Genomic DNA, 19,400 nt, shown 5'->3' on the forward strand with positions numbered 1-19,400 from the left:
AATTAACTAATTAAATAAGGACATACGTGGACACACATATACATGTATAAGGGAACAAATGGGAAGAAATAGACCCATACATCTCGTCCCTCTCCCAGTCAATCACAATTTCAATCATTTGAACATTCAATCCCTCACTCTCTCTACCCCCCACCATATATGATAAATTCCTCCACAAGATCACAGCAGCTGGAAAGGCATCAACTTTCTCCTCAGAGCTGCTGCGTTACTGCATCCTTCCACTGACCCTCTTCCAGCGTTGTAGCCAATTTCACACTTAGGACATCCACATAAAATAATCCCCATAGCACACAATTAAAATAACCATAAATCGGACACGGAAACGTTTGAATAGGAAACAATCCGATACAATAGCCCACTCCACACAAACACTAGGCTATAAGCCTATGCTCTGCCTGAAATTCTACCAAATGCTCAATATGGCGTCTTATTCCTGCTGTACAATTAAAAGCATAATCCCGACACGTATAATTCATCACCCGTTTGATAAAACCCGCACGTGTTAACTGTCCAGTCTGTGAAAAAATCAGGAAAGCCACTTTGGATCGAGCAGTATTCACGTTACTCTTTAGCACCAGTTCGACTGTACTCTACGAAAACTGTGCAGACTAAGCCTGCACTGTGCGTAAAAACATTGGATTCTGTAATATTAAATTTGTCACCCTACCGTTTCAAACATTGTAGGGAGTCCAGAGGAAATCCGTGCCGGCGGTCAGTCCCAGGTGCTGTCCGCGTAACCCCCAAATTTTTCAATTATTTGCTCCAAATGCCCCCGAGTTTGTGGTACAACTACACCGCCATCCAGCTCCAGCACGAACCTATACTGCCGCACGGGAAAGCCAAGTCTTTGCTCTGTATCCCACACAAAACTGCTTTTAATAAGACACTAGGCTGTGGCCGGGACGGACTGCTTGCAAAGAGTCTCTGTGGCTTTAAAGGCTCTATTGCAAGGCTGGCTCGACCTGTCCTCACCATGCTTCTTTGTACCAAAGCGCACAGGAAGCTTCCTTACCTTGTACATAGATGAGATGATCTCCTTCCCCTTCTCTGCTCTTATTTGGATACGCGTAAAAATGTGCGCTCTTGTTGGAATCCTGCTTCGTATTTCAGCTCCTTGTCTTGCTTTTTTGCCTAAATGAAACTGTCCCTGTGGTTTGTTATGAGAAGAAGAAAGCCAATAATCCGTCTCTAAATAACAGAGCAGAGCTAAAAAAGAAATTCTTGCTCCGGGCTGCCCAAGCGCCTCTGGGCCAGGGATTAGGCTACAATTAGCTCAACTCCACTCTCTCGCCCAGGCAATTTTCTCAAGGAAGAAAACGTGATACCCCCCTATTCCCGAAATTATGACTGCACAGATATAATAACTTATCTTATTTTTCCCGGCAAAAGTAGATCGTTCCCCTTAACGTGTGAAGTTGTGGTTTAGAGGTGGTCGGAAACCTAACAGGAAACTGTTAGTCGCTCAATAGATTTAGAGCAGCAAAAAGCAGATTTTAATCATTGTCATTTCGTCTGATGTAATAGTTCCCCAGGCAGTTCCAGCTAGTAGGCATGCATTTCCATCTCCATCTCCAGCCTAAATTTAAAGTTTAAAGCCAGGCGAGCTGCCATAGTCCTTCACTCAGGTAACATGCAATAAAGGCGCAGTAACTTGTTGATAAAGTCCCAGTAGAAAAATAGGTTGAAAATGAAGACATATCCTTGAACCAATATCTTTCATGCGGTGATTTTCCCCCGTATCCCCGCTCTCTCTTTCTCTCCCTCTCTCTCTAGCCTTAATGTCTGGAGTTGTAACGCCAAATTTCCTGCAGGCCATTAAAATCAAATGACGTCTATGGACATGCATGCATGCTGCTGCAGAAAGCGCCCTCACAACCTGCCTGCAGCCAAATGCGCCATTTCAATTATAGCGCAGGGCTTAGATGGAGATATCTCCCCCCCACCCCCCCGCCCTCCTCACTCTCCAATGAAAGCAGGCAGCCTCCAGACTTTTGGAAAATAAGATTCTGGCTGATCATTGTTCATACGTTTTTCAACATATAAGAACACAATGCAAGTGATGAAGCGCTAAAGTGGTGCGCCAGTTTTGCACCGAGTGAAGGGGAAAGAGAGAGTCAAGCAGGTGCTCACACCAAGGAGACGCTAATTTATTTATTTGCATGTTTGTTTATTTGCGGGTAAATAACTATGAATAATTGATGCAACACTGAGCCCAGTAATTACTCTGTACCAGCATCCTGAGAGAGGTGTGATATTCGTTTCTTGATATTTGGCGCCAACCAGTGTAGGAACTTATTATTGGTCCACAGAAAAATATAGTCTCACTGTTGAAGAACCTTTTATATTGTTCATTTCCCATTGATCCTGTGAAACTTTAAATTGCCCTAATTGTATGTGGTATCATCATGATCTCCTTTGACCTCTAGGGACTTACTGTATCTTCCTACAGCTCCTTTCTCCATCAAGTAAGTATACAATGATAAGTATTTAAACAGGAAATAAAGAAAAATAAAATAGTTATGCTGGTGATTTGACAGCAGGACTAGTGGGAGTGTGAGAATGCGTCTCTCCTTGAAGCGGGCCAAGTCTTCGTAATTAGACAGACCTCAGCGCGCCTCAGAGCGCTCCCATCTTCCCCTCTGGCACAGATTTGTTGTTTCCAGAGGTACAAACTAGAGGGGAAACTGGATTTTTTTCTCATTAAAGGAAACAAGCCCGGAGTTAGTTCAATTACATGAAGTATGCAGGGATGTTGTAAATTTAAAGATTTAAATAGCTTACAAAGTGGCCCCGGGCCCCATCAGTTAATTTCCTTAATTTATGGATTTTAGCGGAGTGTCTATGTGGAAGGGGTAAAGTAGGTCATCTTGAGGATTTGCATACAGCTTTGAGATTTCAGATCCAAACATCTGACCCTCCTGACCAGCACCTCAGCAGGTGAAAGGACACTCCAAGCTTTTCATCTCTATTACTGACACAAAAATATCGCCATGATTAAAAAAAAAAACACATTGCTTTTCGTTTTCAGGGAAGAAAAATGCAAAATCTAATTGTAATATTTGACCCAAGTCATGAGATTATTGATGGTCTCCCTGATGCACTACAGACAGAGATAACAGCTCTGTTCTAGTTTTCATTAAAGGGTTGTTCCTCTAAATGCCCCCACAATTTAAAAATGTTTGCCTTCCTTAAACTATAGGGGTCAAATTGATTTTTGCTTAATTTTGAGTTAATATGTTTAAACTACAATAAGAAAGATTAAACTGCATACATGAAAGGAACAACTGAAAATCTGTCAATTCAAAGTCTCCTTCAGACATCGTATGCTAATGAAGTGTATGAATTAATGCATAACCCTATAAGAATAATAACTTTGCCTGTAGGTTTAAAAGCAGGTGCCTAAAGTGGCACAGAAGAGGACAATATTGTGCCTTTCTCTACCCTATAGCTTTGTCCTTTTACCAGAGGATGATATATGATTTTTTAAAGCCTTTCTAACGTATACTGTATGAATTACTCTTTAGTTGCATGTAGTAGCACTTAGTGCCTCTGAGGATAACCACTGCTGTGTTCTACTAAAAAATCCTTCACCACATTTACTTTGCCAGATTATGAGGTAAAACACACATTCATCACAGTCCACACTACACTATTATTTTGGCACATTCATTCATTATAAACCCAATTTAACACTTCATAGACTTAGATTTATTGAACTAAATGTGTACTTTTGTGTTTATGTTTCAGGTCAGGGTCCAGCACTGAGGAATCAATACATTCTGCTTTTTCTATGTTTATACAAAATAATGCTGGATCACACGATGTTGGGACATAGTACCATCTGCTGGTTAGCAGCAACACTGTGCATAAACCATCATACTGAATGATCACTGTATATGGATGTACTTAGTGGTAATTTAAGAGTCCTATGTAGATTCATAGGTAGAGGTTGGTAGAAGATGATTTATTAAAGGTTAAGTTCCCACCTGAGCCCAAATTCAAGTATTCACATCCAAGTAATTTCCATTAAGCCTCAAGGGCATCTGGCTGATGGACGTCTTTTTGTGATCCACATAGCCCAGGTCATCTACACACTGTACTTATGTACTGAGGTGAAAACAGTAGACACAATACAGTCACATCCGCCCTTCTAAACGCGGGCATTTGCAAGAATCTCTTTCAAGCATTTCACATCAGATCAGCACTCCTGCTTTCCCCTCTGGCATGTGGAGAAAGTTTGAAAAGAACATTCAGAACTTGCTTTTAGTAATCTGTATGCCTTGTGGAGCCCCGTTGCTGTCAATCGCTCCGTTCTTCCAGCCATTTGACATTCTGCTTGATGTCGGTGTATGTCTGAGGTGCAACAGCGACACTTATTGTTCATTATTTCAGAGAAAGAGAGAGAGGGAGAGAAAGAGAGAAAGGGTAAGAGGGTTTCAGTTTATTAATAGAACGTGTGGGGTTGTGTTGCACACAAACACCTAACAAGCACAGCGCAGAATTCCCTCAAGTGCTTAATGCCAGCAATTAAGTTTCCAAAAAAGCTGAGCACAAAGAGGGTGTGTGCTTTCTGTGTACTTCTGAGAATTGCTGTTATGAGTCAATCCCACTTTCACAGGTAAAACTGTGATGACCCTGATGCTGCCTGTACTCAGATTATCATGTTGAGACATTTAGTAAATATTAACCAACTGGAAAAAGGCTGAGTGCCCCTCACACAGCCAACTTTACCCCTTAAAAAGCAGTAGACCTTGTTTGCATGCTGGTATGCAGTAGTAGAAAGTAACAAAGTACATTTACTCAAGTACTATACTTAAGTACAAACTTAAGGTACTTTACTTAGTATTTACTTAGTACTTAAAGTATTTCCATTTCATGCACTTTATACTTCTACCCCACTAAACTTCAGAGGGAAATAACATACTTTTACCACAACAACATGTATATGACATCTGTAGTTAGTTACTAGTTACTTTACAAATTAAAATTTTGCAGACATAACACATAATGAGCTTATAAAATATGATGCAGTTCTATAGATTAAACTCCCTAACAGTGTATAAAATACTTAAAATTAGCTCCACCTCAACTACAACAACAGTAAAATGGGGTTTATACATCAATACAACAGTAATAACAATCCAGTAATATGATATATGATCATATAATACCCATAGGGGCCATTTTCCTGCTTTGAATATTTTTACTTTTGATACTTTAAGTACATTTTACTGATAATACTTCTATACTTTTACTTAAGTAACGTTTTCAATGCAGGAATTTACTTGTAATGGAGTATTTTTATATTTTGGCATTGCTCCTTACTCAAGTACTTATTTCAGTAAAGGTTCTGAATACTTCCTCCACCACTGCCGCTGTGTATATAAGTTATGAGCTGTTCAACCAAAAAATATTTTCTCTTCCCATATAGTTAATGAACTATAGGCAGCAACTGAACTACGAGGGGGTAAAATATTCAGTATTTCATAGGAAAAAAAGAAAGATTAGAGAGATATTTGAAACAATAAATTTGGTGTGGCAGAAATGTTCTTCTTTCTCATTCCTTTACTCATCTCACATCCCCTTAGATAAATGTATACCGTCAACCCATAGGTTGGGAACCACTGCCCTAACATATATTCTGCACACATATGAGTGAAAAGTGTAATTACAGTGTAATATTGATTAAAGTGCTGATGGCCCAATTTGAACTGAAATGGATTTTATTCATTTTTAAGCTCAAACTGGAAAATCTGCTTCAAGTTCAGCGTAACCTTATAAATCTGATCTTTACATCACTTTTCTGGCTTTACAGAACATCAAAATTTGGACCTGTATTTGAGATTTGGCTAAAGAATCTCTTCTGCTGCCATCATGTGGTCTGAGGCTCTAATCACAGAATATATACAAGCTGTAAGTAACTGCTCAGGCCGTCAGTTAATAAAGGCCTTTCTTGTCATGTTTGGAGGATGATTGCCACCAAATTTCTGATTGTGGGTTAAATCAAGTATTTTCTCTGTTTAGTCAGGGAGGGAGTGGTGATACCGTGGCTTTGTTTTGTGTCCATTGTCATATCCTTCTCCAAACTCCCCTAACCAGGCAGTTATTCTAGGATAAATTTTCTCTGAAAGTCTCTGAAAATCCTCTGAAATGTATTATTTTGCTTCTAGCTCAAACCATTCTTACACATATCCAGCATTATGCTTTGAATGTGTGAAAAGAGGAAAAATGATCTTTTGCTTTTGTTGCTGCTACTATTTGGTTAGCAGTAACAACGTGAACAGTGTGATGCCTCCAATCACATCTGGTATGCATCACATACCATTCCCTCCACTCAACGTGCCTTGGGGGAAGTCCCTGGAACTGCGGAGCACCCACAGTCCTCATTAGAGTGCATGTATCATGATGGCATCAACCCGCAGCCTTGACTTATGCTTTATATTTACAATCATCCATCACAACACTGTCATCGCAAAAGTCAGAAAACACGGATCTCGTCTTGAACGGTTTGAGCTGATCCGGCTCGTGTTTGTAACTCGTGATACGTACAGCATCCTCAGGGGCCTTTTTCTGTCTGCACTGTAGCCATGTTGTTGAGACTAGTAATGGCCTGAGACTGAAACTGGAGTCCCTGTCCTTTTGTTGTGCACTGAGCTCCCTAACAGCACAGAGGAGGGACAGGGTTTGATGTGTCTTCTGAAGGCCTGCTGCTTTGTCAACACTGAGGCCTCCGCACTGACACTATGGAAGCTGAGCGCCTCAGGGTGACAGAGAGGGGAGGGGTGGGAGGGAAGGGTGGGTCACTGCACCCTGGTAAAAGAGAGACAGAGAGAAGGAGAGACAGACAGAGGAAGAGAGAGAGAGAAAGAGAGGCGAAGGGGGGGGAGGGTGCCAGCTAGTGTGGCCAGCGCCCAAGGCTAGAGGAGAGTGCTCTGTGCAGCAGACTGCCTGATAGGGACTGAGGCTGCTGGCTGATGACATTTTATGGTCACAACATGCAATCCCACCAACTTTAGTTGGTGAAAATCCAGTTTTCATGCACTGAACGGTGGTGTTTTTTTTTTTTTGTTACAGCCACACAAAGAATGACATAGTTTTGCGTGTCATCATGTCCTTTGAGTTTTACTTCTTTTATAGTACACAAACAGTGGGTGGTAAAATAATCTCTAAACTCATACCATATGGAGGGATAATAGACTTTTTTTTTCAAATAATTGTGTACCTTTTATTTAGCAAACACAAGAGCTGTGCATAATTGCACATATGAGCTTTCATTTTCACTTAACCGTGGAATGTAGACTGTTATTGTTGATAGATTTAGACATAATCGGCTGCTTAAGAGATAAAAATATCAGCTAAATACAATGGTGGAAAGTAAGTAAGTACATTTACTCAAGTACTGCACTTAAGTACATTGTTGAGGTACTTACACTTTACTTGAGTATTTCCATTTAATGCTACTTTATACTTCCACTGCACTACATTTCAGAGGGAAATATTGTACTTTTTACTCCACGACATCTACATCTAACAGCTTTGGTTACAAGTTACTTTTCATATTAAGATTTTACAGAAAAAAAACATACAGTTAAGTATATAACTGTAGCTATACCCCTTATAAAAAAGGTAGTGTCTAGTTGGGGTTCCTTAGATGTTTTTGAGACCATGTTGACCAGCTACAACTGTAAAATGCTACTTATGCATTGATGCAGCAGAATTAACAATTTAAGAATGCAATACATAGAGACACACATGTATCAGTAACAGAACATTTTTCTACAGAACAAGTACTTTTACTTTTGATTGTTTAAGTACATTTTGCTGATAATACTTCTGTCTTTTACTTTTGTTTGAATACAAGACATTTACTCCTAATAGAGTATTTTGACATTGTTGTATTTACTTAGTAAAATAGTAAATTAGTATCTGAGTACTTCCTCCATGCCTGGATAAATACTAATGTAATGTACGAGTGGTTGATATAATACAGTAGCTCTTCCTCTAAGTAGCATTTATCTGCATCATTTCCACATAACAACCAGAGCCAACATCCCGGTTTTTGTTGGATATGGTGTTACAGGCCTGTTAACCTATGACATTTCTATTTTGTGCAGTGAATCACAGTCTGAATGTGTTTGCCGTTCTCCAGAGGGTAAGACGGAGCCAAGGCTGGGGCTCGCCAGAGGCACCAATCTCTCCCAGGCTGGCCTGATGCAGGCTGAGAAGCCAGCGCCCCGCAGACATTGCTTTCTTTCACCAACACTTTGTGCTAAGTGGCCATAAGTAACACTGGGTTTCCATTGTGCATGCAACCAGAGAGTTTATTCTCTCACACATCATTATGGTTCACTCGTATGCGTACATGTCTCAGTATTGCTTTCCCCTCTGTTTCAGCTCTGACCTCATCCTGTCAGTTTATACCTCTGATATGGAGCTTCTGTGAAGCCACTGTGTAGACGACTAGCAAAACACTGTCAGCCACGAGATAGTTTGGATCCTCTTTGGTTTGTCTGGAAGCATAAATCCAAGATTCAAAAGTCAGTTTCCTCTGGTTGCTGTGTCTGTTCCTTTTCTTCGTCTCTGTTTGAATTAGAATTTGTTTTACTGTTCAATTATGTGGAAATCTGAGTATATTAAACAGATGTAAGCTTTTATTCCAAACATTCTACAGGCTAATTTGTTTTCTTCAATTAAAAATCATAAATGATTCAATAGCTGAAGCTGCACTCATCAATGTTTTTATATTAACAATAGATGAAATGTATAATGTGAAAGGGGTCTCTTGTAGTGACATTTATCACCTGACTCTGCAGTTCCCTTGCAGTACGGAGCGTTTTAGCATTTTAGCATTGTTTTGGGTTTACAGCCCACAACTTTACTGATTAGATTCTCTCTCACCACTCTCATCCTAACCATCTGCGAAAAAGCTGAACTCGCTGTTCACAGCCTGCTCAGCTCGAAAAGGCAAGCAAACCAAGTTAGCAACTAGCTGGTGAACATAGTGGAGCATTTAGCAGCTAAAGAGCCAGATATTTCCCTCAGGAGTTGGTGGAGAGGTAAAAGGAGAGTGAATATTGGCCAGAAACATGACTTCAAATGAATGCTAATGTTGCTCTGGATGTAAATGGCCAACACATTCACCATTTTAACTTTACACAGTGACAATATGTCAAGATTGATCTGCTGGTTGATTATGGGAGGTTTAAAAAGGAAACTATTTTGTCGAAATTAGCTTCTTATAACATGTCAAACAATTATTGAAAATTCAACGTTTATTTTGTCATTGGGGCTCAGTTAAAAACCTCCTTTTCTGATCATGTTGCTTTACTGTTAGCACTTCCAGGAAAACTCTCTCTTTGGAAACTCTGAGTCTTGGGATTCATCATCGCCAGAGTCTAATGAATAACACCACCACTGTGTCCTGCTCGGGAATGAACTGCTGTGAGTCGGCGTGGTGCACCTGCCTTCTGCCAGGCAGCCACAGCGCTGCAGCCACGCCAGCCAGCCTACAGGCACTTCTAGATAACTCCTGTCTGATTAGCTCCTTAGGAGGACATTGTTCCAAAAGCAATTCACTAGACTCCCAGTATTAATTTAGTCCCGAGAGAGAGGCCCATCCATCCTAGGTAGGACGGGCCGTGCTCAGGGCCTACCCTACGGCCTGCTAATAGCACAGCACCTCCTGGCCTGTCACTATAAGTGATAGTCTCTGCAAGTTTGTTGCCTTGTTGTGTGTTTCTCCCATTAGGTAGTGTGCCTCCCTCCCTCCACTTCTCTCCCTCCTTCTCTCCCTCTCTGTCAGCGGTGGTTCAGGGCAGGTGTCTTCTCTGTCACTTCCATCACTCACGCTGCTTGACGAAGGGAAGACACAGTTCAGAGCACGGCGGGAGCAGGGGGTGATTCATTGAAAGCTCTCCTCTCTCCTTAAAAGGGAGCAGGAGAGAGAAACAGTGGCTGCCTTTTTGGGTGTTTGTGAGAGCTGCCAGCAACAAGGAAATAAGAGGAGAATGTGAAAACGCTTTCAATATTGTTGAAGCTCTGAGAGTTACTCCAAAGTGAATATAACATCTTTTAAAAATGAGAGGTTGACGCATTCTCTGATGTGTGAGGCACCTTTATTGATAAAGAACCCAAGCTGTTATAAACTGGCAGGGGATCCCAGCTGGTTTATAGATAACACACATGTTTGTTATTTATGTTTGAGAATCAACACTGTATTGTTGGGAATAGGTGAAGAGACGGTGATGCTGCAGCTGTGTTCTTGTTGAAAAATTACAAAAAAAATTAGGGGGATTTACATTGAGGCCTGTTCACCAGTGGGGTTTTAGACATAAAAGAAAATTTTAGTTTGAGGTTTTTTGTTACTCATGATGCACCGATCAAATGCAACTAAATGGCCAAAATATGAATGGAATCCTTTTGTGACTCGAGTTGGATATTTTTATATCCTCCATGGTAGACGTCTTACCTTTAGAGAAAGGTTTCTATAATTTGCTTAGCATTTACCCTAAACTGACTGGTTAACTGAAGTGCAATCTGTAGTGTATCAAAAACTCCATTGGAATTTCTTCAGTTTAATCTCATCCCATGCATAATTTTCTCCAGTCATTTCCAGCCACTGTTGCCAAATAAAGAGATTATAAGTGGATTTCTCACAGTACATGGCAACTTAAATACTCAAGAGAAAACAACAAAAACTACACTTATCGGACCATGTGTGACAATTTTAATGTCTTTGCTGTTAAAGCTTTTGGGAGGCACATTAGTATTATTCATGCTGATCATTTGCTTTTCTAATACAAACAAGTCTGATTATCGTGCTTTGACATATGAAACATACTGAATTACAAACTGGTGTGTGATGTCATCTGACTTTTTTGCTCAGCCAAGAGAGCTGGCAGCATTGTTTTCAATACTGGATCGCTGTGCTCAGTGTTGAAAGGCATTGTCAGGAACAAGCGGCCGACGTTGCAACACAAATCAACAGCAAAAGCTCACAAAGGAAATGACAAATATGTATTATTAGTATTATTCATGGTTCCCAAACCTTCTTAAACATCATATTCAAGGACTTTTCAAGAACTTTCCAGGCCCAATTCGTTCAAATTCAAGGCCCAACACGGCATAGTTTGAGACACAGATCAAGGTCAATTACTGTTACAAGACTGAGAATTTTTATAATGAGAACTAGAAGACTCACAGACAACAATAAAAAAGAGAGAGAAGCTTGAATGTGTTATAGTAATGTTACTTTAAGTAAAAAAAATCAAAAGAACTTCAAGCACTTTCAATGACCCATCTATGTCTATTTTTACAAAACTTTCAAGGCCTTGATTTTTCCCCCTCAAATTTTTCTGTTAAGAATTTTATATTGAAAAACGCAATCAAAGCTATTTCACTGCATATTACAACAGCAAAGCTATTATGTGTGGTATATCTTTGCATTTCCTCGTCTGCTCTTAACACTCTCATCTCAGCGTACCTCCTTCCTCCTCCTGTCCATCAGCATCACCATCCAGATGTTCGCCTCAACCCTTGATGTGTTTTTACATTAAAAATACATCCACAATATGCTGTCATTAGAGTTGGTGGGGAGGGGGGGCTATGATGGTATAAATATGAAAAAACAAAGTGGAGGATTATTTTATCCACCCAAATGTTTCAGCCATTCTGTTGTGTCAGCCCGGTAGAGATATAGCCCCAAGGTTAAAGAACCACTCTGCCCACAGCAGCTTGTGTGACTGGCTTCATTATAGAGCCTGTGTTTATTGATTTGAGTTCATTAAAGCTGCTGCATAATTCATGTCAATGTCAGTGTATAGCTTAATTAGAAGACTTGCAGTGGCTTTCAGGGGCGTTTTAGTGTCAAACAGAATCATGACAGGTGGTGGCAGAAAATTCGGTACCAAAGTGCACATTACTATACTGCACATACCTCCATGTGCATGAAAGTATTTAGGGGGCATTGTTCGTCGAAAAGCAAAACCAGTGCTGGGGTTTGTAATATTTCAGATGCAGTACTGCCATCATGTGGTTATGTACAATATGTCTACAATATGAGACAATACACAGCAGGGCTTTCCAACTTTTTAAAATTTTTGTAAAAGGTTTGCCTCAGAAACAGCCATCTGAAAAGAGACTTCATATGTGTCTGTAACATAGGAGAGGAGCTAACAGTGAGAAAAAGGCGATATCTGACTGAACAGTCATGCTGCTACATTCTTTCTTGTGTGAATTTAAAGAGTATACAATATTAGTACATTTAAATAATTCTTAAATTTTTCTATCTGAACCTCAGAGTGTCCAATTTTGAATCAGTTAAATACAAACAGTGTACAAATGGAAGTGATTCATGGCATTAGAAGCTCCTGCTGGAGAACATAAGGAAAAATGAAATAATGACAGATTGAGATTTTATTTCTCTAAAGCCATTCTCATGATACTATCACCGGCTCCATCCTGCCAAATGATACATAAGTGCTTGTTTCCAGAATGAGCAGCGTGTTGATAAAAGGGCCAAGCTAGTTAACCAAATAAGATGTTCAGGAAGCACATGTCCTCAGCAGGACTTGTGTTTTGAGATTTCCTCCATAAAGTTATTTCCCACTTGTCATTTTGCTTTGCTTGATTAACAACAGAGTTTGGGCAAATCATTTTAATGAGGTTTATATCACTGAGAGATGTGTCTGGAGCGTGTTACAATGCATTTCCAAAACAAACAAGGATTTCATGTGAAAGGGGGAAAATTAACACGGTATACATGTGAATCACAGAAGTTTTGCATTTGATGTTTGGGGAAATATTTTCTGCCTCTCAAATGTCGCACCAATGAACCGAGGAGTCAACCCTTTAAATTGGTTTTGCTCTGCTAATAATGCAGTTGTTGCCATTGTAGACCAGCAGCTGAGTGTGTGAGTCTTTGTACTATACGTGTGTGTGTGTGTGCCTGTGAATGTTTGTGTGATAGAGCTCTGTTGTCAGAGAATCAGCAGAAACCTGTCACCATCCATGTTAATGCTGGCTTGAAGGCAAACATGAGGATTAACCGAGGAACCTATAACAATAATACTTGCAAAATGGAGAAAAGTCTCTTTTTACAGTCCTCCCAACCAAGGCGAGGTTGTTTATCACATTGGGAAGATGTTTGGTTGCCTCCCTTGTATGTCTGCTTTGGGCCCTTAAGCTGATTTAGCTACACAAGCACGTTCTCTTCAAAGCTTGTCAAGATTTTCCACGCACACTAATGAGGTAAATGGATGGCTTTTGTTTTCTTCACAGTTTTAACTTCCCCCAAAGTGCTCTCATGACTTATACAAGAGCTGTTGCGGAAATCAGCATTGAGCATTTAATCAAATTTCTAACTCTACAGAGTGATCAATTTGTGCTGCAATATTCATCTGCCACACAAACATACATACACAAAACCTATGTTCACACACACACACACACACACACACACACACACACACAAGCGCGCACACACACACACATATACTGTATATATACTAGCACAACAACAAAAGAAGTAAGGCTGCTATTTGTTCTTATTAAAACTATGACATTTTGGAAGGCAAAATGCTAGTATGACAAAAATGCAGCCGAGACAGATTTTTCTCCCTTTTTAAATGTCGGTATAGGGTGTGAGAATCATGCAGATTACTGTACATTCAGGCACCATACGGTAGGCATACCTACTCTGATCTAATCACAGAATGGAAATAAAGTAACTCCTTTCCCTCAGAGCAGGCACTACATGGCTACGTACAACGTGATATCATGGGATGGAGTATAAATAGCATGGCGGTGTATGTACCAGATATGCTTGGCCTGGCAGATCTGCTCGGGATCCTGCATTTACAGATGACACATTATGATTGGCTGTAAGTCAGAAAGTGTATGGATGCTGCATGTTTGCGCTGCTGTTAATGTGACTGACAAATCTTAATGCTAACCTTAGTTGATGGGGAATGAGTTATCTGCTGCTAGCCCATCCTCAGCCCAGCCCATGTATGGACAGAAGGGCAAAACCAAACACCATTCAAAAATCTACCAATTTAATGTTGCCAGGCTTGGAAGTGAAAGCCCATGCGTACACTCTTTCTCTACATAAACAATCACAATAGAAATGTGGTAGTCTGCGGCGCGAACACACGGCATCCCATTTACAGCCAGTCATAATGTGTTCCGCCAGCATTGGCAAGTACTCGTTGCTTCCGTTGGTTAGGTTGGTTAAGGTTAACGATAGGCTTAAGGGATAGCCAATCAGAGGCAGAATAGGGGAGGGATTGGCGGAAATCTGATGGGAAAAAAATAATGCCTGCCTACACCAGACATTCTAGTCATGTCTATACATTTTAAGCTTTTTGCATGTCATTTAACACCGTTAGAGATAGCGCATTTCACGAGTTTTGGACGTGCAGGAAAGGACAACGTCAGGTGACCCTCGTTGTCATGGTAACAATAATAAACACGTGGTTAATGTTGGTTAGGTTTAGGCACCAAAACTACTTGGTTAGGTTTAGGAAAAGATCATGGTTTGGGTTAAAATAAGTATGTTAGTTATGTTGGTTAAGTACGTGACGCAAGTTAAATACATTACATCAACGTTGACTTTTGGCTTCACATGAACAGCGGTCTCCTGGGTGAAAGTCCTGTGTTTGTTTCACCCATCCATCCAGCCCATGTTCCTGTTCTGCTCATAGACTTTACACGTCACAGATTTTTAAATCGCTTTTCTCTGCTCGAGTAAAGTTTTACAAATATAAAACCTCTGTGCATCTTTGCAAAAATTCATAATGGAAAGAGTCATAATTGACCTTGTTGTTGTCTTGTCAAAGTTTTACAGACGTCTCTTTTATAATGGTGACCTATGGGGAAAATGCTTTTTGGGCCGCAGGGGAATTTTTCGTATCAATACTGCAAGTGGCCACTGGAAGTGGAAAATTGGAAGCTACGCTGAGCGGTGGCACCGTATCCAGTTCTAATAATCACTGATCCAGCCTGACTTCCTTCCTACACGTACTTTGTCGCTCTTTATACTACGTAACCTGACTTTTTTTCTCTATGACGTGCATGTAAAATTAAACGCCGTCTCTGCACAGTATAAGTCAGTAGAGACTAAATGGCGTGAAACTGCATTGTGATAACACACAAAATTACTTAAGACGTTGTCGTGTTACTCATACGCCATTTGGTGATACCAGGCTGCTACGTATGATGGAAGAATAAAAGCACCACTTAGATCTCAAAATGAAAAGGTTTACTTCTAGACATGAAACAGTGCGTTGACACTTTGCGTGTGGGTTTGTGAGGTGATGTGAGGATACTTACCCTCAGGGACTATAATCTGACTACCTACCCTTTGTGGCAGAGTGGATCTAGACATCCCTGTGGGCAGACTGTGAACTTGAAGGGATAAAAAGAATCCTGGCTGGCTTGTGTTTATGTGCGTATTAACAGGCAAATATAAAAGGTTGAAAAATGTATATACAGGACATAAATAATATGCAGCAAAGGTCAAAGTCATACTACAGTACATTATGGAACAATGGTTCTGTTTATTAGCTAAAAAACAAGTAAAATAACAGACACCCCTACTTTGTATCTATTTTGTTTTATCTTTAAATATTTAGTAAATTCCAATTTAATAATCCTTTGTGATCTACTTGTTGCTACTGTGTCAGTGCAATACTCAAACAGGTCACTAGATCATGTGTAGTGTTTAGGAGGATACTAAAACTCAAGCTGAACACAAGCTAGAGTTTTCTGCCTCTTTGTTTCTAACTACAGGTGGGTTAATATTCCTCCAGATGAAATGCAAATACCTCAGTGTAAGAATTAAGTGTGTTGTGAATTCCTGGTGACAAAGTTAATTAAACTGTTTTCCTGTTGTTTAATCTAAGAGACATTAATACAGTAATTAGTGAACTTGTGAACACTGAGTTGTCAAAGATGAGGTCTATTTTTGCCGGTTACTTACTGTAAGTTGGTATTTTGTTATTTTATGTGCAAAAGTGATAAAAGTGTTGAATCTGATGACTAGTTCTGGTTAGTGACTCTTACCTGGAGCTACAGTTGCTGTGAAATGGTTATCAAATACCTCTGAAGTCATGAGTTGTTTAACATGTTTCCTATGTTTAAGGAAATTGCATGTCTGCCTCAGCGTGGGAATCATCCTCGCTTCACGGAGCTTCCCTCCAGTTACCTGGTTACTCTTTCAACTTGTTTGTACAATAAACCAAAGACTAACCACTTTAACTTTGTTTTCGAGTCATGCTTTTGGGTCCAGAATCTGTATTATAACATTTGTGAAATAGTCAAGAAATGTAATCTATGGATTGGATGTCCGTGGACACGAATTTTCCATTTTTTTCGTGACACTTGGCATGACTTTCAAAGTCATAAGGACGAATGCAGTATAAAGAGCAAAAAGGGGTGGGATTTTTTTGTGTGGATACTTTCAAAATCTAGCTGTCTCTTGCTAGTTTCTCCCACGTTACCTACCCTAGCTTTAAAGGTGGGGTATGTGATTCTGGAGAAATCCAATACCATGAAAAATACCATGAAATAGAGCGAACAATGACACAGCAAGTAATGTGACTAATGTTAGCTAGCTTGTGGGTTTGCAAACTCCGTGTGTCAACTACCTGACACACAAATCATGGCTGGAATAGTGTCGCGTGGCTCAGTCCAAGCCACTTTGTTTGTTTCCCATTTACAGAGCCAGGGTCGTGTACAAACATGCACACACTGAACGGACAGCTAGCAGACTGTGAGATATTCGCTGAATTTGACAAAAAGACATGTATTGGATTAGAATCGCATACCCCACCTTTTAAGAAAGGAAAACAAGTGACATTATTTGTGTAGTAGTTGAACACACTTAACAAAGTCATTTAAAGCTCCATTAAGCTTTACTATAAGATTTACTATTTTATGACTCAGTGTTATGTAAAAGATTTGCTTGTACTTGCTGATCCCATTGAGAATCAACCCCTCAGTCTGCGGCTCTGTATACCTTTCAGCCTCTTTCCGCTCATTGTTTTGTTTTCTCGTCTCCGGTTGAGTTGCTCAGCAGCAGCTCCTGATACACATGCTAGTACAAGCTAACTGTACGCTAACTGTGGAAAGAAGACTGGTGAAGAGCAAACGTAAAGGAGCCAGTGGTAGAGAGAGTTGAACATCTAGCAAGCCATAGTGAGTGCCATTCTGAGAAAAATATCTGGCTCTCTTTGGTCAGTGAATGTGCTACTGACATTCAACAGGGAGAACTCCAATGAAATGCTCATGTTGCTCTGATTCTGCCGGATGTATGAGTAACATTAGGCAAGTGTCTGCTAACATGTTAGCCACAAGATCTTGATAAGCTGAAATAAGCTATATCAACTCTTGTTGTTGTTAGTATGTAGTTAGTGTCTAATTTCTACCAGGTAGAAATTGTGGAATGCAGCTTTAAATGTGTGCCTGGTAACATGTTTTTTGTTAAAATGAAATTTGAAATGATTTCTGCCTAATCCACCCTAAAGACTGTTAAGCGTCTTTTTAGAGCTGCCATATTGCAACAATGCTAAGTAATCATACAGCGAAGAATTCATCACAAAGCAGGCAGTAACAACGGTATTCTCAGTTGACCACAATGCAGCGCAGCTGCTAGATTTGTTTTGAGTAATAGCCAACACTTTCTTTGTTGTGACTATAAAACTGTATTGTTATAAACAAAACTGGAAAATTGGAAACTGTGTTGCTATCGTTGTTTCTTTTTCCTCCCTCATGTAAACCAAAAGCTGGATGAAAGAAGTTATTCTCTGGGACTTTAAAAAGCCATCCTGGGAAATGTTGAAAACCAATACATGAAGTAGAAGTAGGTGAGGCAGACTGTAGGAACCTGGTTCACCAGAAAATTAAATTATCACAAAATCCCTCCTGGTGAACACAGAACATCACAGACTGATGACAGTTTTTTCTTTTAAAGTAAAATAGAAACCATTTTCTTGGCAGTGAACAAACTCTGAAAGCTTGTTTTTAGCCATGCAAACAGCATGGCAATATGTCTGTCAGTTGGTTGGTCAACCACTTTTGTCCTGGAATGACAAAAGTGGAACTACAGGAATGATAGCCAGTTTGTACAAACATTTCATGGTCCCCAGAGGATGACTCCTACTGATTTTGGTGATTCCCTGACTTTTCTTCTAGCACCACCACTAATTTTTCACTTATGCTTGATGTACACAGGATCTGGCTGTGTCGCCTTCCAGACATGACCTACTGCCATTCTAGCCAAATTCACAATATAGTTGTTCTCATTTACATATTTTCTGTTTCTGTTGTCAGACAACTGAACAAGTATGAGATTAGATCACAGCTCATAAATACTATGTTGAGCAGCAGGCATTACCAATCTGCGGAGCTGCAGATAAAATCATTATTTTATGATTACGACATCCTCAGACAGAAGAAACTTCTATACTGCTGTATACTGATGTTTAAAATAAGTGAGCACAGAGGAGGTTTGAAGCAACAAAAAGTTGTCATATTTAAGTACAACCAAAAAAGCATCTGTTGCCACATCTAAATTGCAAATGTATATTTATGCTTATAAAACTAAATGTCTAAAAAGTAACTCTAAACTATATATAAATGTGGCTTCTAAAGGACAGGTGCTCTGCTTCTGAAACATTTGCAGTGGACATTGAAACTACGACGCAGCCCGATACTGTGTCCATTTGGTGTTATTCTGTGAAATATCTCAACATCTACTAGATGGATTGACACAAAATCTTGTTAAGACATTCATGGTTCCCAGACAATATATTTAACTTTTCCTCCTGCACCACCATGAGGTTGACATTGGCTTTAAGTGAAATGTCTCAACAACTATTGGATGGATTGGATGGACACTCAATTATAATTATAATCTCTTATAATTATAATCACTTTGGCGATCCTCTGGCTTTTCATTTAGCACCATCATCAGTTCAAACGTTCAACTTGTCCAATATTTTGGTTTAAATATCTGCAAAACTAATGAAATTCCCATTAACATTATACCTGACATAAGCATGTTAACATGTTGACATTGTGAGCATGTTAGCATGCTGACAATAGCCTTTAGCTTGAAGCACTGCTGTGCCGTAATACAGCCTCACAGAGCCACTAGCGTGGTTGCAGACACTTATTCTTGCTTTTAATGCATTCAAAAACATTATGAATAAAAAAGGCACACACACAAATATACTGACAAACAATGAGCCAAATCAAAGACTCGCACTACTGATTCTCATCTTGGAGCTCATTAGCTAACTCTCAAAAGTTCATAAACCACATTGTACTTGAGACAGACAAACTAACGACACAACTGCAAGAAAAAAAAAGAACATACG

General features: G+C 39.8%; 1 protein-coding gene across 2 annotated transcripts in view; it reads right to left on the minus strand.

The window, feature by feature from the left end:
* The window catches only part of LOC122865058 (BTB/POZ domain-containing protein kctd15), a 28,497-nt gene extending 26,582 nt beyond the window's left edge, over positions 1 to 1,915 (minus strand). The window contains exon 1 of one of the 2 annotated variants that reach the window (XM_044173110.1): positions 1,034 to 1,915. In XM_044173110.1, coding sequence (XP_044029045.1) covers positions 1,034 to 1,042 — 9 coding nt within the window. In that variant the 5' untranslated portion in view covers positions 1,043 to 1,915. The other variant, XM_044173034.1, reaches the window with a different exon arrangement.
* Between the last annotated feature and the right edge of the window lie 17,485 nt (positions 1,916 to 19,400).

Source organism: Siniperca chuatsi, linkage group LG1 (assembly GCF_020085105.1).
Source record: "Siniperca chuatsi isolate FFG_IHB_CAS linkage group LG1, ASM2008510v1, whole genome shotgun sequence".
NCBI lineage: Eukaryota > Metazoa > Chordata > Actinopteri > Centrarchiformes > Sinipercidae > Siniperca > Siniperca chuatsi.